The sequence below is a fragment of the Empidonax traillii genome, unplaced genomic scaffold (assembly GCF_003031625.1).
Source record: "Empidonax traillii isolate 1590-97213 ecotype Southwest subspecies unplaced genomic scaffold, ASM303162v1 scaffold38:size1800464, whole genome shotgun sequence".
Lineage (NCBI taxonomy): Eukaryota > Metazoa > Chordata > Aves > Passeriformes > Tyrannidae > Empidonax > Empidonax traillii.
The window spans coordinates 961,871-983,334 of record NW_020955231.1 but is presented as its reverse complement, the minus strand read 5'-3'; the positions used below and the strand labels follow the sequence as shown (position 1 = coordinate 983,334).

General features: G+C 43.5%; 1 protein-coding gene across 1 annotated transcript; it reads right to left on the bottom strand.

Moving 5' to 3' along the window:
* Positions 1-3,236: 3,236 nt before the first annotated feature.
* On the bottom strand, positions 3,237-18,732 carry PKD2L1 (polycystin 2 like 1, transient receptor potential cation channel). Its single transcript, XM_027878145.1, has 15 exons — positions 18,244-18,732; positions 15,420-15,533; positions 13,954-14,081; positions 12,556-12,812; positions 11,554-11,778; positions 10,963-11,191; positions 10,439-10,609; positions 9,535-9,716; positions 9,003-9,123; positions 8,237-8,335; positions 7,357-7,478; positions 6,930-7,047; positions 6,565-6,701; positions 5,619-5,766; positions 3,237-4,615 (listed from the first exon to the last, which is right to left on the bottom strand). Exons 1-15 carry the CDS (start codon positions 18,536-18,538, stop codon positions 4,400-4,402), a joined length of 2,562 nt encoding a protein of 853 aa, XP_027733946.1. The 5' UTR covers positions 18,539-18,732; the 3' UTR covers positions 3,237-4,399.
* Between the last annotated feature and the right edge of the window lie 2,732 nt (positions 18,733-21,464).

Below are 21,464 nucleotides of genomic sequence, written 5' to 3'. Positions count from 1 at the left end.
CTTCTGTGACCAGTAGAAGGATGGCATGACACTTCATCTGGGTTTGTAATCAGCTGGAGCATCAGGTGCTGCTGGCTTCTCCCCTCCCTTTTCACTAGTTACTGATAAACTCTGTGAATACTGATAGTAGTTTCCTTGATGTTGCTTTTTTCTTTTTAAGTGATTCCTGGTAGGGTGTGTTTGTAAAAGAGTCAGGGGCAGGGCAGTCTCCAGCCAACAACCTCCTGTGCTAAAAGCTGAGCAGTTAGCAGCAGCTCTAGGCTGATAATAGCACTTATTAAGGACTTTCTACAAGACTGAAAAAAATAAGCAAAACCTCTACAAACCCTGCTTACAGGTTGTAGGGAGAAGGATCTGCCAGACAGATAAAGCCTGAAACAAATACACGAGTGTGAGGGTCTAGTATCATTGTGTTGGAAACCCTGAATTCTGCTTTTGTCTTTCCTCTGACACCGAGAAAGAAATTTTTCTCTGACTCAGTTTCTCTGAGTAAAACAAATGGGAGACTTGCTTCTGGTCTCCTCTGAAAACAGAATGAGAAGGGGCTGTAGGTGCAAAGGATTGTGAATAGTGCTGACATCTACTGGTAAACTAGAACTGGCTGATAGGTAACATAAAATAACATAAATACATAACATAAATAGAGCTTGGCTGTATTTGTGGGGGGTCTGGAGATTTATGTGTTCTTTTTAAACATGAAAAGTAAGGCTTGGTCGTTGCCATGATAATGGCATCATATTCTTGGAGAGACACAGGGAAGAGATGCTACCAGGAGCTCATGGCCATGACTGGTTGGGGCTGCCCCTTGCCAGATGCCTGAGCCTGCTTTCAGATGTCTCTGCCGTGCCCCTCCCTGCACACGTCAGTGAATCTCTCTGTGCTTCACTTTGTGTTTGGGAACCACGGTTAGGACACTGTTTCCTTCTCCCTTGGCTGAATCTGAGAGTGCTCTAAGACAGCCCCTCTGGAGCACTCACAGCACCTACCAGAATGGGTGACAGATCATATCCACTGCGACTGCACACGTACATAACCGTGGTGGTGGTATCTCTTCAGAGCACCTTATACTTTTCCAAATCTCCTCCCAAAGACTTTAACCACCTCAAGGCACAGCTGGGACAGTGCAGTTTGGAAGGCTCCCCTCTGCAGATTGAAATAAAACATAGCTACGCACTTACGTTTTTGAGGAAAAAATAGTTTACTTTCCCCATCAGACATACATCATCTAAATTATAACAGCTTCTGATAGGAGGCCTGACAACACACATGTGAAAAGCAAAGCTGTATGAACTTACCATTCAGTGTATTTATGTTATTTCTTAACCAGCTTGAAGACACAATTAACAATTACACACAAGCGCTTGCTGAGAACAAGTAATTTCCTTGCCCTACTCTAGGACACATCATATATGTGACAATGTGGACATAGAACAGATAAGTCACAGTTGCATGGAGAGCTACACATAAGAGAGAAGACATTAATGCAGTCACAGCCACATGCCAGTCACAGAATTTTCATACACTGAGCAACACTGGCACCATCAAAATCACAGCACAGGGTGAAGGGAGTGGTCTTTCTGCCAGAAAGGGCGAAAGGAGCTGACCCAGGAGACCACAACAGCCTGCAGTTCTTGTCTAATTCCAGCCAGAGCTGGTTTAGGGCTCCTCAGTGTAGCAGGCTGACTACTGCTCCCCAAGCCCAAAGGAGGAGAGGCTGCCAGGCTGTTTTTGCCAGTGGGAAAGGGGGAGCCTTGGCAAGCTGGTCTAGAGTCTAGTTTCTGGCTACAGTGAGGCAGAGTGAGGGGCAGGCATCTCTGCCAGCTGCAGTGGCCCTGTGAAGACTCTCCTGCCCTCCCTTTGCAGGGGAAAGCTGGCTTCCCAAGTTTTGGGCAAGAACAAACCCTGCAGCGCAAACATGACCATTTTGTTTCTCCTGCTGCCCTAAAGAGCAGACCACAGTGCCTGTGAGCTGGTTGCCTAAGGCTGCAGGTCACTGTCCCATGGATCTGAGTCCAGCTATCACTCCATTGTCCTCTGTGCTTCCCCTGCTTCCCCTGACACTTCTGGGGGTCCCTATGCAGAAAGGAGCAGGGTGGTGGAGGTTGCCTTCCCATGCCTACTGACAGGCTCTTTCACTGTGCTGCAGTATCCCTGCCTCAGTGGGCAAGTTATCCGTGGGGCTGGTGTTGTGGGTGTTTGGCACAGCTGAAAAGGGAAACAGAAACACTGAGCAATGCAAAGAGGGAGGTCCTGTGCCACCTTCTCTGCAGAAGGTTATTCTCTTGAGCAGAACCAAACAAACATTCTTTCTGTGAGAAATCTGAGGCTTTATAAACCCAGGCCTTACAGATAATAATTTTTACCTTCATTTTCTTGGCAAGACATGATTTCAGGATCATATTGCCTTCACAGTAATCATTGCTCTTTTCAGAGTCTAAGCCTCAACCAGCAACATATCTTCCACTGAGTCCATTAGCACAGGATCAACCACCTCAAGTTGCTTCTTGGATCTCTCCCATGGTGTTAGATTTAGTTCTTCAAAGATTGGCATCCCGAGTATTTCATATCTATGCAGTAACACAGACTCAGAACCTCACCCAATATTTTGAGCCTGTAGAAAAGGCACTCCTTCAGAGACCTCGAAGAGCCTCCATTTTTGATTTTGCAATTATGCCTCCGTAACCACAGACTGATATTGATCCAGGATCTAAAAGAGGGTCTTACAAATGAATTTAAGGAAGAACCTCCCTCTATGTCTTTCAACACATAAAGGACCTAATTAGTTAATTGCAAGGGGCTGCGTGTGCTCTTCAAGCCCATTACAGAGCACATAGCTCCTCTGTTCAAATACAATTTAGCAGACAGATTTCCTGTTTAATTAAAATTTGGGAAAAAAAAAAAAAAAGAAAAGGCCCATTTTGGGAAGTTCTGAATAAGATAATAGCTTCAGTGCAGAGAGCAGGAGGAAGTAAGCAACACCACTGATACAAGTTCAGCTGGAAAAGCTGAAGGTGGGAAGATCTTGCTTAATTCTGAATTCAGTGGAACTGGGAGTCAAGAACCATGACAATGTCTCATGGGTGAGTCTTGTTCCCAACAGCAGGACCTGCTGATGGGAAGTGAATTGCGACAGCCTCCAGTTACTGCACCCACAGCTCCAGTCCAAAATCTAAGCTCACTGTGGGCTGGGTGACAAGCTCCTCCTCCCAGCTCCTGCTCAGTCCTTGCAGCTGAAACTTATCACTGCACTGCATAGCATGCTTAAACAGGGTAGCACTAATGAGAGCTGTTAGCAATTGCCTGGTACAACTCACATTTCTATTGGCTTTAAGCCTACAGAGTCTAATTGAGTTTAACTATTGTAGAATACCAGTGATTAATATATTGGGAATACATTTACAGTGACCCTGTAATAGCAGCAATACTCTGCACCAGTTAGAAGGAAAGAGAAGTCTCAGCAAAGGGAGAAATGCCTGGAAAAGAAGTATTTTGCATGCATGTGGTTGAAAAACAGACACATCTCATTTTCACAATATTCTTCAACTGAAATGGTGTCAGGACCCACAACTGCAAATTGTTTCCTTGGCAAAAGCAAGATCACAGCTTCATAAATGTGGTGCTAGTTTTTTGAAGAACCTTGAGATGCAATTTAAGGAATGTGAAAAAAAATGATAGAGCATCAACAGCTGTGTTGAAAACCACATAACCAGAAGTTTGTTCCCTAACACTCAGACCCAAGACTTTACCAATAACAACTGGTTCTTAGTTTAGAGTATTTCAGATTTCCTCCCAATTAAACTGTCAGTCATTTCTAATTTTAGTTGTCCAAAGTTAGGTGTTAGTATCCTCTTCTCTCAACATCTGAATCTAAGATACAGGGAAGGTTACCATGGTAATCTGGAAACAAACTACAGCAGAACAAAACCATCTGTAACCAGGTAGACACAACTAAACTTCTTCTTTCCATCTCACTCTAGTGATTATAATGTAAAGAAAACTGAATATAATCACATCTGTTTTCTGCAGACAATTGTGTGTGTTGGGAACAAGTTGCAATATGCCACTCTGGACACAAGTGTTCAGAGTTCTGGGGTCCCTACTTTTTGGGAAAGGATAGATAAGAGACTTTGTGTCAGCTTGTTCAGAGGCAGAAACCTAATACATTACCTGGTTCCAAATTTCACCTACTCCAGAAATACCAGGGGGAGAAAGGGTAGCAGTTCTACTCTGTGACATTACACATCATTACACTGAAGAAGAGCAGCCCTGATTTTTCACACAGACTGTTCCTGGCAACAGTGGTGTCTGTGTCCAGCTATCTGGATTATCTCAACAGTGGGGGAACAACTGACAGTGACTTAGTACCGTGGGAGCCAGATTGGGAGCACTTGGCTGTTTGCTAGAAGTGCACATCCGACTGTGGCTGGATAATGTTCTTGGACACTTGAGACCCCAGCATGTTTGACCTGGGCAAGATGTGGTAGACACCATTTTGGGAAGAGTTGTCACTCAAGTTGTTTCTCTGTACGTGTTCCATTCCCGAAGTTTCTGCTTCTTCCTTCCCCAGCTGGTCTAGGCTCTGGGAGTGCAGCTCTTCCTGACTGGCTTCTTCTTCCTGTGAACCAGAAAAAAGGTACCAAGAACTTCAGCAACACTCCAGGAGAGAGGCAAGGTGTGCATGATACTTAAATACCTTCCCATATTCTTTCAGAAATTAGTACAATCCTGCCTGTCTACTAAAGATCTAATATACTGTTTGCTGCAGTACAGTGATGAATGCACATTCAAGCATTAAACAAAGGAGGAGAGATTCATCCCTTTTCACCCTCTACAAGAAATGCTGTGGCAAAGCAAATCTGCAAACAATTACTCAAATAAGCTTTCAGGTACATTCACATGAGAAATTGGACCTCCCAAGACACTCTTTCATATGGGAAGTGATCACAAGACTACTCTGTAAAAGGAAGGCTTCTTTCTTACTCAGCCAGGTCACTTTGTGCCATTTGGCTATTCTCATTATTAGGGCCATAAAAGCATGAAGTAATGACATGGTTCCCACATGCCTTGCTGCCTTTGACTTTAAAGCTGAAGACCCAAAATACGCTGGATGACTGGATATAGGCAGTCTTTGGCAAAAGTCACAATTCTGCAATGAGATGCTGTAAGCACACTGCTAACAGTCCTCCATCACATATGTTTGATAAATATCCACAGGCAAGTTGTTGTTAAGATCACAGTTCACAACACTGTCATGAGCTGTTCTTCCTGGAGAGGACTATCTCAATTTTTCTTTTAATGTCTGAGGATAAGCAGTTACCAAGCAACTGAATTGTCAGTGAATTGCATCCACTGCCACAGGATTGAACTTGGCCTCAAAGGAGCCAGAAAGTGTGTTTACAGATGCCATAGTTAACTGAGGGGACATAAAAGCAAGAGGCTTTGTGTCACTTTTCTTGAACAGAAAAGGCTTGATCATACAGAATGCTGATCCTGCCCGACCCTTTTTGTCTTCCGTCAGTGGGGATTGGAAAAGCAAAGATGGCACCAGGTACTTTCACAGAGCAGGGCTGGTCACCTAATGTGAAGCAGGTTCAAATGCATGGTGGAGGACTACCAACCTTACTAACATCATTCAGTGGTTTGCCCTCCAGGTCTTCCCTCTTCAGCTTGTTCCTTTCTGGCACATCGAGCTTGCTCACCACTGCATCAGTCTTGGAGCCAGTGCTGTTTATGGACAGTTCCAGCTGCAGTACACGTTGCAGCAGGCTGGGGGAGACATGGAGAGCATTTGTAAGCTTTTTCTTGTGATGTTTAGTTGGATTTGCAGCAAATATCTCACAGACAATGGGCCAGACCTCAAACAGGAATGAATGCTCCCCATCAGATAATTGATTCACACCCACTGAAGGCATAACTTCCTGCTGTATTGTGTTTTCATCTGTAATCAGTGACTCTGCTTAGGGTGGATCCCAGCCACTTTGGATCACTGTCCAGACACAGTATAATTCCATATAATTAAATATTGCCCCTGCCTCTCCTTTGATATGGCCCTATGTGGTTTGCTCAGTGTTTCTGAGTAGCAGAATCAGAATCTCCTGATTCTCTGTGCTATATTTATCCCATGCTCCTGCTGTGGAAGAAACAGCCAAGAGTTATTCTTGGACCTGGATGATAAAGGCCAACTAGGCTGTAAATCAAGGATATTTATTCCCACAGGATCTTCTGTAAAGGTATCAGCTTCCCTTGGCCCAGTTATCTGGGCCACCTTCTGATCTGAGACATGACAGCATATTGCCTGTGGCCAACTGACAGCTGCAGAGGTTATTCAAGAGGCAGAAAGCAAATTTTCTTAGCTCAGTTTTTTATATGAACAAGCAAACTACATTACTAGAATTGTCCCAGTTGTCTCCTGACCTGCTTATTTATGCATGTGCAAGATAAAAGAGACAAGATCTGACTGAAACCGCTCAACACCACTGTAAAGAGTTACGTTAGGGAAGGAAGCAGTAGGGAATCAGACCCCTCATTTGCAGAGGGGTGAAACTACAGACAGCACAAACATACACTTGGAACTCTTCTTTGGAGACCCAGCTGGCTTTATTGGTGTGGTTATCTCTTGCTTCCCTGTAGATCAGATTCTCATCCAGGTTGTTTTCACCATAGGATTTCCCCAAATTTTCAATCTCTGTGTTCAGAGCAACCTGGAAGATAAAGAAATTCCTGCAAAGCTGGATACTAACTCTGTGCCAGCTTTACTGTGAATAACACACAGCTTCACAGGCAACGATATACTCAGCTGTAACCCAGGCACAGTTGGAACTGTATTTGAGTTGCCTGCTTAGTTTATACCACAAACCCAAAAAGATTCCTGGGGCCATTTTGGTGCAAACTCTACCAAACAGAAGATTTTTTCCCTTGCCCTTTTTTACCCTTTTTGCCTCGAGGTCATGCTTCATCTGCTGTTGCTCCTCTTCATCAAGGATGTGGTTGCCATCTTTGTCAAACCTGGAGAAAGCTGCTGTGATCTCATGGTCTGTATGGCCCAGCCTGGAAAAGAATAGACAGAGAAAACTCAAAGCACAGAATTACACTGAAAACACAACTTTTGAAATCAGTGTATTGTTTCCTCCTGCCAGTGACAAACCTTAACACCCCGAATAGGCAAGAGATAGTAGCACAAACCTATTTAGACCAGGAGAATAAACATGTGAGGAAAGAAAACTCCTTTTTTTGTGTGTCTTACATTGCCCAGATCTGAGCTAATTGCTCTCCCAGTCTTGAAAACCAGAGAATCTAGATTACCTGTGTTACCAACAGAAAGAGCTAAGCGGGCATCCGCCAAGATGACTCACTTACTCCTTCAAGCTGTTCTTGAAGTCTTCAAAGTCTAATTCTTTCGTTCCATTCTGCAGTGCTTTCTGCACATCGGAAATTCGCTCCTTCTTCAGCTTCAGCCTCATGAGTGTCCGGTTGTAGCTCTGTTACCAAAGGTGCAAACAGACACAGAATTATGCAGACAGAACAGTCAAAAGTAGAGCAGAGCACAGGTGAGCCTATGCTAAGTAATACAGGAAGTTTATAAGTTTTCCACAAGCAAAAATATTCCCCAAAACCTATTTCCAAAAATACAACACTGCTGAATGAACTTCATCTTTAAACTGGGACCACACCTTCAAAGTGACACCAACATGCCAGTCCTCTACTTTTCTTCTCACAATTCTTCCTTTATCTGATTTCCCAGTCCATCAGCTGTTTAGGATAATGGCTCAAATACTATTCTTTGCAGAATATTGCTCCCACAGCAGAGTTGTGACCCTCCAGGAACTTTTCTGAAATTTGCCCATGGGAAATCCAGACGTAACTCACCAGGTTTGCACCACTGTAACATGCTCAGCTGAGCAAAGTAGGACCTGCCATGTTATTGATCAAAGTACATTCTATCAAGGACTTGAAAGAACTTTGCCTAGAGACCATCCTGTGAAGAAAAGTCTCTCAGAACCACTACATCAAGTAACCAGATTCCCTCAACCCCTGCTTTTTCATCTTCTCATTGCTAAAGGATCTGGGAGCTTGATTTATCCCTGAAAGAAACTGTGAGTCCTGTGCACTCAAAGAAGATGTATCTGGAGCTGGCAATCACTGTTTCTCTCTAGTGAATTCGACTTAGCTTAGGGACTCCAAAAAAATGCTTCATGATTTAGCTAGAAAGTAGCATGGCTTTCGCTATATTCATCACCTGCTTCAAGATGTCAGAGAGTTGCAGCTCATCCTTCTGGCTTGAAAGCTCCTCCTTGACTTCTGAGTAGGTGTCATTGATGATGGCCAGAAACATGTTCTAGAAAAAGGGGAAGAAGAGAGGTGAACATGCATAAGACATCGTGCCTGCTCCAGCAGCTGAAGCAGCAAGAGGCAGGACTTAGTTAAACAAGGAGCTATTTCTGCACAGAGTCTCTCTTGGGCAGACTAAAATGCGTAAAGGGAAAGCCTGCTTCAGCCACACTGTGTTTTCTCACATTTTTGCAGTGAAAGCAGTGATTGGAGGTATTTGTTACCATTTCAAATACTACCTTTGATAGCTTTTCTTGCAAAATCTTCAGTTACATTGAGATTTCTGACAATGGATGTTTAACCTGGATGTTATGAGCAACCCTCTGCATCCATTGTCTAGAAAGCCAGAGTCTGTCCCCCATGCTTTTTTCACTGCCTTTTACAAAACAGCTAATCTGATCCCCTTGAATTCAGCTAACACATTAGTGGTATTCCCAGTCAGATTTAGTCTTCACCTTAAAAGATATGAATAAGGCCCTTAATCACCCTCATAATCAAATCCCCAACTGTAATAACACACACTTTGCCTACTGTGGTCTATTTGCACTGCAAAGGTTCCAAAATGAACTCCCTTTCCCTCTAAGCATTTGCACTGCACCTAACTCGGGGATTGTCAGGAGGGGTGTCTCAAACACTGCTGTCAGTACAGGGACAAGGAGTATTTTCTTGCTTACCAGGAGCACAAAGAAAACAAAGAACACATAGGTGACAAAGTAAATAGGCCCAAGGACCCTGTTGGCATTGTCAATGGAATTGTAGTCAAAATCTCCGAGAATGATCCGAAACTGGGTGAAGCTGGAGGAAAGAAAGAACCCAAGATTACACAGAGGCACATGCATTTATCCTACAGTATCAAACAGTCCTGAGGTAAACCTGAACCTGCCTGCAGCCCAGATGGGCACAGGAACAAACCAGAGCAGGGTTTAAGTCAGTCAGAATATAGGTTCAGCTACTCATCCTTACCAATAAACCCTGACAACCAGAACTCTGTCTGTTACAATCAATTTTCTCATTGTGTTCTTTTGTCCGTGAAGATGTCACAACCAGAGGACTATGAGTGACTTATTAAACACTGTGGCTGTATTACAATAAGATAAAACAGGTGTCTGATTGACATTCATATTTGCATCTGTAGGGAAGGATGGAAAGCAGTTAAAATTCTTTTGATAAAATTATAGCTATGTGATTCTATCTTATAACACTTACATGCATTTAACAAAGGTACTGAAGTTTTCCACTTGTGTCCCAAAAAGAAGGTAACCCAGCTGGGCATAGGCAAAGAAGACAATGAAGAACATAATGGCAAAGCCCAGGATGTCCTTGGCGCAACGTGCCAGGGTGGAGGAGAGCTGGGTCATTGTTTTGTTAAAGCTAATGTACTTGAATATCTGCAGGATGAAAGAATGAGGACAGTTAGGCCAAACCATCAGCTAGGTCAGTCTCTCTCAGGTACGTGCAGGCTTACTGAGACAAGAGGTTAACTATAGTACCAAAGCACTGAGAAGAAAGCCAGGCTAGAGGAATACCAGCTTAGTGTTCAGGATATTTGTCCTGGGTGTGCTGCAGTCCTCCTGGAGGTCATAAACATATGGCTTTGTTCCCTTTGTCAAAGGAAAATATAAAACAGGGACAGCTAGAAGGACAGATTTCTTAAAGCTAACAAGGAGCCCCAAATACAGAGTGGCTTTCCACCATGCCAAGATGCTTTGGTTGAAATGCAAAGTCCGTGCCAACACATGAGTAACTTCCACTTCTGAGGGGCCATCGTGAAAGGAAAACATGGTTTGTAAGATTATCCTCTGGAATACTAAAATAGTACAGGATGGACAAAATTACATTGTACTCAGCATTTTCTAAAACTACTTTTCCACCACAATCTCTGAGCTCATCTCCCTGGGTGTTATCTTCCAATACCAATAACTGGTCTCAGAATGCAGGGTGAAAAGTTGTCCAGATTTACTGCAAAACAGAGCATATGACTTTGAGGAAAATCCTCTGTTGTATAGCTGTTACACTCATTTACTCAGAGGGATGGAAGAGACAAATGCCAAATTATCTAGGGGAAGAGGTCTGACTGGAGACCTGGCACCTCCCAGACCCACTACAATACCTTGATCCAGGCAAAGAATAAGTTGACTGCATTCATATTGTTATATTGAGTCTGCCAGAATGCCAAGAACTCAAAATCTGCGTAGGTGTTGGGGTGTTTCAGCAACTCTCCCAGCAGCCTGTTCACCTCAATGGTGCGAAAGATGTGAAACCCAATGGCAACAATGGAGAGCTGCAAAGAGGAAGAGGAATAGTCTGCAGTGACCACTGTACCTATGCTTTCCTCAGAAATTAAAGTGTCACAGAACTCCTTAATATAGCAGTCCACAGCTGCAGTCTGCTGATGGGGGATGGAAATAAGGTCTTGATGCACTGAATGATTTCACAGTCTCTCAGATATCTATAAAGAAAGAATTTTCCCCTAACATTTGACAGAAGAGCACCATTTATTCTGCTAGTTCATTTTAGAGCAAAACTTGTGCCAGCTCTTGTCCTATCTGGACTAGTTCCCACATTCTTTCATTTATTTCGGCTCTTGTACCTCTCTGCGATTGCTCCCCCCAAAACTTGTGTAAGGGTCCTCACCAGAATGACAACCACATCCAGGATGTTCCAGATGCTGGTGAAGTACTGAAGCTTGTGGATACGCAGCTCCAAAGTCTCCTCCACCACATAGTAGAAGATGAAGACACAGAATACAATTTCACAGGCAACAATGAAGAAGTCCCATGCACTGACATATCGTATAAGTTTGACCGTCCGGATTTGCCAGGAAGGAATGGCACCACCAGTGGCTGGAAACTCAACAACTAACCTTGAAGGGGACAAGAAAATTCTGATAATTATAAACAAGAGGATGGAGGCTCTGGGATTTTGAGAGACATCAAACTTGAGCATAAGCTATCCACCAGACCATGAGTGGAAGAGTTGTGCACATGTGTACACAGCCATATCTCTGCTGCTTCACTGCCTGTGACAGGAAAGGGTAAAAGATAAAGAAAAGTGTGACTGATTATGTCAGGAAGACCAACACTTCTTCCTAATCCATGCAATTTCTACTGACACCACTCAGACCTACCCCACTGGTAAACCTTAATAAAGTATTTGCATTTTAAGAAACCATGGCATTGAGGAAGATGCAAGAAGCTGAAGAATGTTCAGCTGGACTCAGCTTACCTCAGAACACAGAACAGATTGATATTTGCATTATACACAGAGAAATCAATGAAGACAACTCGTGTTCCCCGATCCAGCCATAACTTCTCCTTCAAGACTTGCAGGGCTTCAGCACTCTCTTCTCTGGTCAACTTGAGGTCTATGTAGTATCCTCCCCCACTGTAACTGGTTAGTCTTCCCCAGTGAGATGAACCACCAAGCTCCTCCTCAGAATGGTACTTCCACCTGTAACAGACAAACCATAAGCAAAGGTTTCACCACCCCAGGTTTGGATATCACCTTGTAGCCTGGAAAATTAGACTATATCTTCAACAGTTTTTAATTAAAGAATTGGCACTTAATTCCTATTCCAGATCTGACCCTACATCATTTCTTTATTATTGTTAGTTTTCTAGTCTGGTGCTTCCCAGCAGTAACACATGCGATTCTTTAGAGGGAAAATTTGGAGATCCATTGGCCAGGTCAGTCTTATTTTCGTGGGAGTTGCTTCCAGGATCGGCTCTATTGTCTTCTACACACATTGCACACAATCGTCTGCTTAGAACACTCTTGCACTCATATTTCCTTATGAACAATAACTTCTTGTTCACAGATCAAGACTCATGCAGCAAGTAAAGAGTTTTTAAACTGAAGCTACCTCATATTATTGTAGAGAAATAGGTTGTCAAGATGAAAGGGATGTACGCTGTTCTCTTTGGCTCCTGAAATCCCAGAAGAAAGCAAATAGGATCATCCTTTTGATGAATCTAGTCTCAAAGGTCTTTATTTAACCTCACACTCTTTAAAACAGGCAACAATTTCTACTTAATTTTCTGCTGGATTTTTCATGGCTTTCCCAACAGGGAAAGTTATGCTTTTCCTTGACCTTACTGACAGACAAAATTGCTGCCTCTGACTGCAAGGGGAATTCCAGCATTATGGGAGAAACTCACCCTCAGCATCCTGTAGCTCAGCAGATCTTGTTTTAACTAGAAGAGGCTAATTTGGTTTAGATGTACTTACGCCGTTCCATTGATGAGCCCAAAGGAGACCTTTTCCTCCTTGTCTTCTGAGTACACATCATAGCAGCCTGAGATTTCCTCCTTGAAGTCATTATGGACCACACAGGAATTGTTCTTCACCTTCAGTTGTCTCATGCGTGGCACACCCAGCAGCAGGTTCTCGTAATATATGTACGACTGAGTGCTGTGCGCTGTCAGGGACTTGTTGTTGTACCACTTTGTCCAGTAAAGATTATCCAGAAGGGGACCTTGTGCATACTGCAAGGGAGGGAGAGGAGAACAACTTCTTTGTAGCTCACACAGAGGAATTTTCATAGCCTGGGACTGAGATAGTAAGACCTGACCTGCCCCTCTCTGTTCCCCAAGACAAAGGTAGTAGAAGCTTGTGTTGGATGTATGTTAAGGAGGGGAAAGACCAGGGCTGGTGGTAGAGGAGGGATGCTGGGCAGCAGGGTTGTCAATGGTTTCTCACAGGCCTGTTGTATGGCTGCTGCACCTTCCTGGGCCCATAAAGAAACAAGCTCTGAAGTCTCTTTGTCTCTTCCACTTCAGTCAGCACAAGTCTCAAGGAACTGCCTTGGCACTAGTTGTGAATTATGAAAAGAGCATGTGCCAGTGCCCTGGAAACACTGGGGGAGAAACAACAGTGCCATTGTTTGCTGTAGTGTTTTAATATGATAGAAAAAGACAAACGTAATTGATGAACAATTTCTGTCTGTCAGAGATAAGTGGTTGCAATAACTCAGTGGTCTTCACTGTGCTCTCATTATTCCTTCACCAGTTCTTTGGCAGATATATGTTAGACCCCAGACATCTTTTCCCTTTATTCTCTTGGATAAAAGTCAGTGCGAATTTTAATCCAGCTTCATCATAAAGAATCTATAGATTAGACAAGCCCAGGCATGAATTACAGGCAGGTTAAATATGCTGTTCTCAAATTGCCGTGAAAATGGACAAAAGCCTATTACTAAGACACCAGCATGAAGACACTGAACTGTAGGATTCAAAGTCACTTGTACCACATGGAAACATGAAGTAAATCCCTTTGGCCTCTCTGGATCAGTACTTCCCATCTGTGCAATGAACTGATGCTCAGATCACTTTAATTTTTTTGTCATGTCCTGCCTGTTCAGCTGATAAGTTACTGGGAAATGGACTCTTCTGGGCACACACAACACTTAGCCTAGCCAGTATTCTGGCTCAGAGGGATAAATGCTATTTTAAGTCAGTGAGTATTTTGCATGCAAATGTTATTGTAACTATTGCTAGTAGCTGGCAGAAGCTTGTGGCAATAAAATGCCTTGCTGTAATCACTAGGTAGCAAATTCAGAGGGAACTGAATGTCCCAGTCTAGCTGAGATTTTCAGGGTTCCCCATGCTGGACCAGATTTGTACTCACCATCCAGAAGTCAGCCATGCTGCCGATGGACTGGAAGGAGACACGGCCATCTGAAGAGGTTTGCAGAAAGAGCTCAGACATCACTTTGGTGTAGTAATAGGCACTTGAACTTGTCATTCCATATGTCACTAAGAGAAGAGACAAGAGGAGGATCCTTTCTTATACCTAAATATTGGAGCGTGATATATTTCTAAATTCACTTTATATGTAACTTGTACTTTCACAGGTAAGCTGAGCAAGGCATGGGAGAAGAAATCTTAGGACCTTTTGCTTTCTTAGGGATTTACAAACTTACTTGTTGCATGTTGCAGAATTTAAGCTGTCAGACTGACAGACTGTAAAAGTTCAGTAGAGAGAGAAAATACCACTGGATGATGCAGCTGAACATTCTAGGTAACAATTTTTGTTCTCGGACAAAATTTCTGAGGGAAATTTTCTTTCTCAGAACAAAGCCCATGTTCTGTATTTTGACTTTCTGATGTGAAACCATGAAGGGACAGAGACCACCCTCTTTTCCCAGGAGGACAGCTCCAGGTAAGTTCTCATGTAAAAAGAAACCCCAACAGCAGCAGGCTCTAACTTCCATGAGCATGTTGTTTCAACTCTCCAGTGCTCCTCTTCCTTCAGAAAAACATCCATCATGGTGATCACTAGGAACATGTCCTGCTCTTGAAAGCACAGCAGGAAAATAAAGCAGCTGACGTGCAAGACACAATCCCCCCCACACCTTCTGGATGAGTCACTGTGTGACAACACGTACGTCTGTGTGCACCTCTTGCTTCTTTAGGAAGAGTGACAGGAGCACTGTCTCCCTGGGCCAGTGTGATAGTAACTTAGGTTGCTATTGTCTGTCTATCTCTCTTGCCATAGGGTCCATGAAATATAATCCTCTTCACTGTCCCGTGCCACAGGTGCTCATTTGTGATAATGAATGAACCTTCCCAAAACCAAACAGCCATTGTTCTATCTACACAAAGTCCACTAACATTAGCATTCAGTACAGGGACACATTAAATTCACCTAAGAACAACAGTGAGAGCTGCTATCTGCTTTACCACCACAGGCACCCCTGCAGTCTCAGAGGGCAAAATCTCTCTGACCTCTGTATCTTTGGTGCCAGGAAGCTTCTGGAGCTGCTCTCTAGGTCTTGAACATTTGCTGTGAAACTAATTAAAAACCTTGAGTAGGTTCTCCCAGAACTGTGGAATCAATGGCTAGAATTGATAATGTGAATCAGAAAATACTACTTAAATCTAACCATTATCAATTAGCAACGGCCAGTAATTTTACCTTCTGTGTGGAGCAGCTATTCTATAGATTAATAGCACGACCTCCTGCTGCAGTGAATGCACATACAATAAATTTAGCATTTACAGCAGAGCAAGGAAGACTAATAATAAAATCTCACATTATTGCCCTCACACTGCACATGGAAATGATGCCTATGAGATATGATAGCTACTTACACAGACAGATGTCCACCAAGAACACAACATAGACTAGCAGCTCTCGCAGTGTGGTCTTCACATAAAGCTCTCTGTTTTCAGCTGTGTTCTCAGTCAGTGTAGTGCCCCACAGACCTGTTGGGTATGAAGAGACTGTCAAGTTTTGTTGCCATTCTGAAGGGCCATGTGAGGAGCTGAAGTTCTGTTCTCAAAGAACACTGCGGAGAGTTGAATTTTTTTGCTTTTCAAGGCCAAATCACTTTTCATTTCAAAACTTGACTAAGACCTATAAAAATGTGTTAAATAAACCCTAAGAAGAACTTGAACCATTCCAACATGAATAAAAGACTTGGGGCTGACCAAAACTGCAATATATTGGCTTTTTATTTTTGCTAAATCCCTCTCCAATTTTCTGTTTGAGCTCATTATGGATTGAACTTTTTCTTACTGTTTTTCAGCTTACTCTTTGCAGAGATTTGCCACAAGGTCTCTTGAAACCATAAATTCTCATCTCACTGTGCCAACAGCTGACCTTCTGTTAGGACTTCTGTAGCAGAACTGCATCTGGTGTTAGCTTTACAACTATTAGTCCTTTTACAGCACATTGAACCATTAGGTTCCAGATGTTTGTCCCTTGCCTACCTAAAAACTCTTGCAGTTTTCTTGTAGGCCATAAGACTCATACAGATAATACAATTCAATATTTTCAGCATAAAATTTAGAGCCAAATTATCTTTAGGTCATCTATCAGTGGAGGTCTGCTGAATCCAATACAGTTATGCCAATTGCAACAGCTAGAGATCCTGTTTCTTCCCACAGTGAAAGCAACTCATTAAATGTCACCAGGATTGATCAATAAGAGAGAAACACTTCATTTAAAAGGAGCCTTGATATTTTGGGTTTGACGAACAGCCCGATACCATTAGTGTATTTGTTTGTTCTTTTTGAAATGGCTTTCTGCTGTGATTTCTGGAAGGCTCCTGAAGTTGAAAGGCATAAGAACTTCCAATTGAAAGCCTAGTGATAGAAGCCATGTCGATAATACCCGTAGTGTTGCTGCTTTCTGCAGCTCCTAGAGAGCTCAGCTCCGATACCTATCCCCAGTAGTATGCAGCAATCATTTTCTTGCAAGCCAGGATCAAAGCTGATCAAAGGCCACATATTTGAAGCCAGTTCTTGCAGATGAAAAACCACTTTTTTTTTTCTCTGGAGTGAGCAAAAGTGATTTAGTGGTCTGTGTGCATTTACTCCTGTCATTTTGACAGGTCTTTGGCATCTCAGCAGATCAGAGATCTTTTTGCACCATCAAATACTGTCGTGACTGTTCCAGAATCTGCCATCACTCCTGGGCAGATAACTAATAGCCTGTTCTGGACAATCCAGACCAGCAACAGAAATGACAGCCTGGAGAAGATCTGGATTAACTCCTGTGGAGGAGAGAGTGTCATGTGGTCTACAGGAATCTCCACAATGCAGAAAAACAAGTGGAAACAACTCACCCATCTATTCAGGTCATATTTAAATGACCACCTTCATTCTCAGATGAGATGACTACATCACAATCTTTTAACAGGTTTGGTTTGCTGGTTTTTTTTCCATGAGGCAGGGAAACCTTACTATCTATATGTTTGAAGCAGAGCCACAGACTTTCTTTGCTTTGAGAACAGAAGGGTACTAAGGAACACTTAACTTCAGGGACACTCAAATATCCCTGAGAACTTGGTTCAGAAACTTGCCCAAAATGATACTTGAAGGACCATGAGGCTGGTCCAGTACCCTTTCAGATTGCATCCAGCAATTGTAATACATCACTTGAGGTTTGTTTTCAGTTATTTCTTTAGGAAATCTGTAATCACCCACCAAGCCCACCCAGCACTGTTCCTTGGCCAGGAGAAACCTTTAAAGCCTCAGCTCTGACTTCCACATGAATAGATAGTGTTAGACTGTAATGACAATGACAAATAAATATTGATCATAGAGGGGCTGTGCAAATCAGGACCAAGCTATACTGTTATTCACTCACATGTGCTGTTAGTGGGTACAGCTCTGAGAAAGGTTCTTACCTTCCAAGTCAGGAAGAAAAGAAGAAAGAAGAAAAGCCACACTGGCAAGAAAATGTAATTTTCACAAGAAACAGTTTCTTGGTTTATCTTCCTGTTTTTACAATATTAGGATTTTATGCCTTCTATAATAAACTGTTCAAATAATGCCCTTGCCCAGGACTGCATACTTACAGGAGACTTATCTTGCTCCCAGGGTTTTGAGTGTCTCTGATTAAGCCTACATAATATTTCATTCCCCTTTGTTTTTTAAACTGGAAAACAGCACCTCTTTCTTTCAGCTATCTTAAAGCAAACCATTATTTGATACATTCCTGTAATCCCCTGCATTTCAGTCCTGTCAGTGCTAGATTTTCTCTGCTGGATATTTCTATCAGTTCTTAAGTTACTGTAATACAGAGGCCAGACCACTCTGTCTAGAAAATGCAATCATAGACAGAATGGGCTCATCATCACAGTGATGACTCCTGGGGATTCCGAATATCTAAGCTCTGTCCAAAGCTCAGATTCACTGCATAACCCTGAGCACATCCACTGAGTCTCCAACCTTGTAGTAAAGGTAACAGGACAAACCATGAAGCTATAGCCAGGCACATGGAATGAGGATGCTCCTGCCAGGTCAGCCAAACATGATCTCTGGAGTAATGCTACTGCTTGTTGAGCAGGGTCCTGGGCTACACAGACGCTATGAGGTTTCTACCTTCTTCATCCCCTCTCTCCTCCCGCATACAATTGTTCTTTCTGAGGGCTATAAAATCCTTTCTAGTGGGATGTTAGAGCTTTACCTCTTATGCCTCTGAAGATGTAGAAGAAGCACTTGAGGAAAGGACTTGTCTTCCGATCCACAGCTTTGCTCTGTTCTTCCTGGTAGGGCAGTGGATCCCCAACCTCTTCAAAGTTCTCGTAGGGATTTTCCAGGATAGACTTGGGGTTGTAGATGGTTTGAATCTTCAGGGAGGTAGAAGGAGAGCCATTGTAAACAGGATTGTCCCAAGCTTTCTTCCCCACTGTCTCCAGTTCGTGCTCCTCTGATGCTCTAAAGTGGCTCTCAGCTCTGTTGTTTAGGCAAGATGAATTCATGACTAGTCACTGCCAGCAGAAGTACTTTCTAACTGGAATTGTGAAGGTTGCCTGCCCAGGCTGGAATTGTAAGCTAGCAGAGAGATAATCAGTGAATGCCAACAGCTTGTCTGCCTCAGCAACCAGGAGAGGGCACACCAGCAGCTCCCCCCAGACAACAAGCATCCTCTCTTTTATAATCAGCTCAGCTGGTGCCACCGATCAGAGGGGTGGCACTGTCAGCCCTAATATCCCAGGAGCCCTGGGAACACCGACAAATCTAGGAGTCATTCTCTGCTTCGTTACGGCGATAAGACTTAGATGCCGTCGTGAGAAGAGGCTGCTTAAAGGACGGCCCCTGAGGATGGAGAGTTGGAAGGGGGAGGAGGCGGCTGGGATGTAGCTGGACCCCTCATGCTCCTGCAGCCCGGGTCAGATCCAGGGGAAGCTCCGGCTGGAAGCGGCGGTGGGACCCCGTGCAAGCTCCGTGAGGAGAGGGGCTGGACGGGAGCCTTTGCTCAGCGTCGGGGCAGTCATGAAGTTTCAGTGAAATGCCGAAGTGCAGAAGCGCTCCCTGTGAGCGACGGCAGCAGCGCGGAGCATCCTCTTCGTTAAGTCATTGTAAAAGCAGGAGTGAAAAACGGGGATAAATGCAGTGTTCGTTTTGGAAACAAGGGGCTGAAATCTTCTGCTTTCGCAGAATTTCCATAAGCCATGCAGTGCCTGCTGGCCCTGATTAAAAAACAAACAAAACAAACAAACAATCAAAAAAATCAACAACCAAACCCAACAAAACAGGATTACACCAGGCAAACCCTGCAATATTAACAACTGGGATTGCCTGCATTCAACTTGCCCCTGGCCAGCAAGAAAAAGCTGCCCCAGGCACCACAGGTGCTGAAATCCTGTGACTGTACCCCTGGAGGGTCGTAGGGCTTAACCCGGGAAAGACACACTTGTCTCGGTGATGATACTATAATAGAATGTATAGCCTTAGCCAGGTCCTTCCTCAAATCTGGATATATAATTTGGAAGAGGTGCCTTTCCATGGCTATTGAGGGTTGCACTTTTTATGAGATTACCTAGGGAAGCAACATGACTCTCGCACCTGTAGATAATCACAGGGCTCAAAATGCATCAGTAAGCACCCCCCATGTTTCCAATCCATCAAGATAAATCTGTCTGAGGAGGAAGAGAAAAAGGTGAAGAGTGAAGGATATCTTAGATTGAAATTGAGCTATAGAAACATGTTACCGTGTTGTGCAACTTGTAATGAATTTCCATAAACATTTGCAGAAATACATGTTTACTAACACATATTTCCTAACATACTGGAGAGCTCTCTTGCATTCACGTACCTGTGCAGTGACCCTCGGGGGATTTCATTGTCTGGCTGCAAACCCACAGGGAACATGCATGTGCAACTCCAGCTGAGCAGAAAGAAGTGGGTATACAGGAAAGTTATCAGGTCCTTCACAACATAATGGTAATTTTTCCTCTTTTCAGAATATAGAACTAAATTTTCTTGATCAGTTAATACAATTGTTATTATAAATAACCTTTACTGTCATTCTGCAGGATGTTGTTTTCTTAAATCTTCATTGCAATACACACAGATGTGCATATTCATGTGTGTGCATGTTGCCACGTACACACAAGCAGCAAGCATGCCCTGTGCTCTTAGGAACTGTCTGGGCCAACCTAGTATGGCATTACCAAGAGAAAGTCTCCCTTTGAAATACCACGGGCAGGGAGGAACACCCAGGTGAGCACCACACCTAAAAAAGTATAAGTGCCCAGAGAGGCCTGGCTTCAAAGCAAAACATACTTCCACCTATGCAATGCAACCAGCCCTGCGTGGCAACCAACCTGCAGATCACTCCCAGAGGTGACTCACACTTGTCAAGAGAGTCAGGCTGCTTCCTTCAAGGTGCTCAAAGAGCCGCTTCTCATAGGCTGGGCTGCTGTCAGTGCCAGCAGCAAGTGTTTGGATACAGGCTGCTCCTTTGACCCAGATTTGGCACTGCCAGTAAGAGAGACACACACACAGCCTGTGTCCCACATCACAAGCAAACACCTGTCACTGTCTCTGCAAAGACAAAGCAGGACTCAGACTTCTTCCCCAATCCAGCTATCTGCCAGATGCAAGGGAGTCTCTGCATAATACCCCTGAGAATACAGCAGGTTCCAAGCTTGTGTTGAATAAGTGTGACAACAGGAAGGAATGTTCATCATTCTTGGTTTGCTCCTGAAAAGGCACTGGCTGACTTTTCAACTACCTCTTTGAAAGCCTGTTCCTCTGAACCCTTCACCCGAATCACTAACTATTCAGACAGACCACTGCTGTTTTCCTTCAGTATCTCTATGCACAAGGTAAAGAATCAGTGTTATACAACTAGAGAAAGTAATGGTACCATAAAGGCCTATCCAGTAATCCTTAGCCTCTGCATAACCTGTTCCCTTAGGGGACTTACAGGTTATATGAATAGAAAATAATGAAAAGTGAACATGAAGAAAGTGAAAGTAGGCACAGAGGCAAAGAAATCAGCTGGGTCGTCCATGGCAGACAAAGAGAACTGAGCAAGAAAGACCTCCAGACTTCCATCCCACCAGGTTCCTGACAGATACACCCTGCCTTTCAATAGTCAACCCCAACAGGAAGAGGTCTGCATCCAAGAATTTAATACCTCATCTGTTTATTCCCAAAAAGGTCTTCCCTAATAGCACTCAATATGCTTCTGTGATAAGGTGGTGTAAGGAACAGTTTGAATCCACAGAAGTAGGAAGAGGTAGTTGAATAAAAGCAACTCATGAGACAGCACGGGCCTAAACTGGGGAATGTTGCATTAATACATAGGCTAACATGTAGGGAAAAATAACAGAAGCATCAGATGTGTCATATGAGATGGAAGTTTCAATCAGCTTTGTTAACAGAAGCAAGCATGAT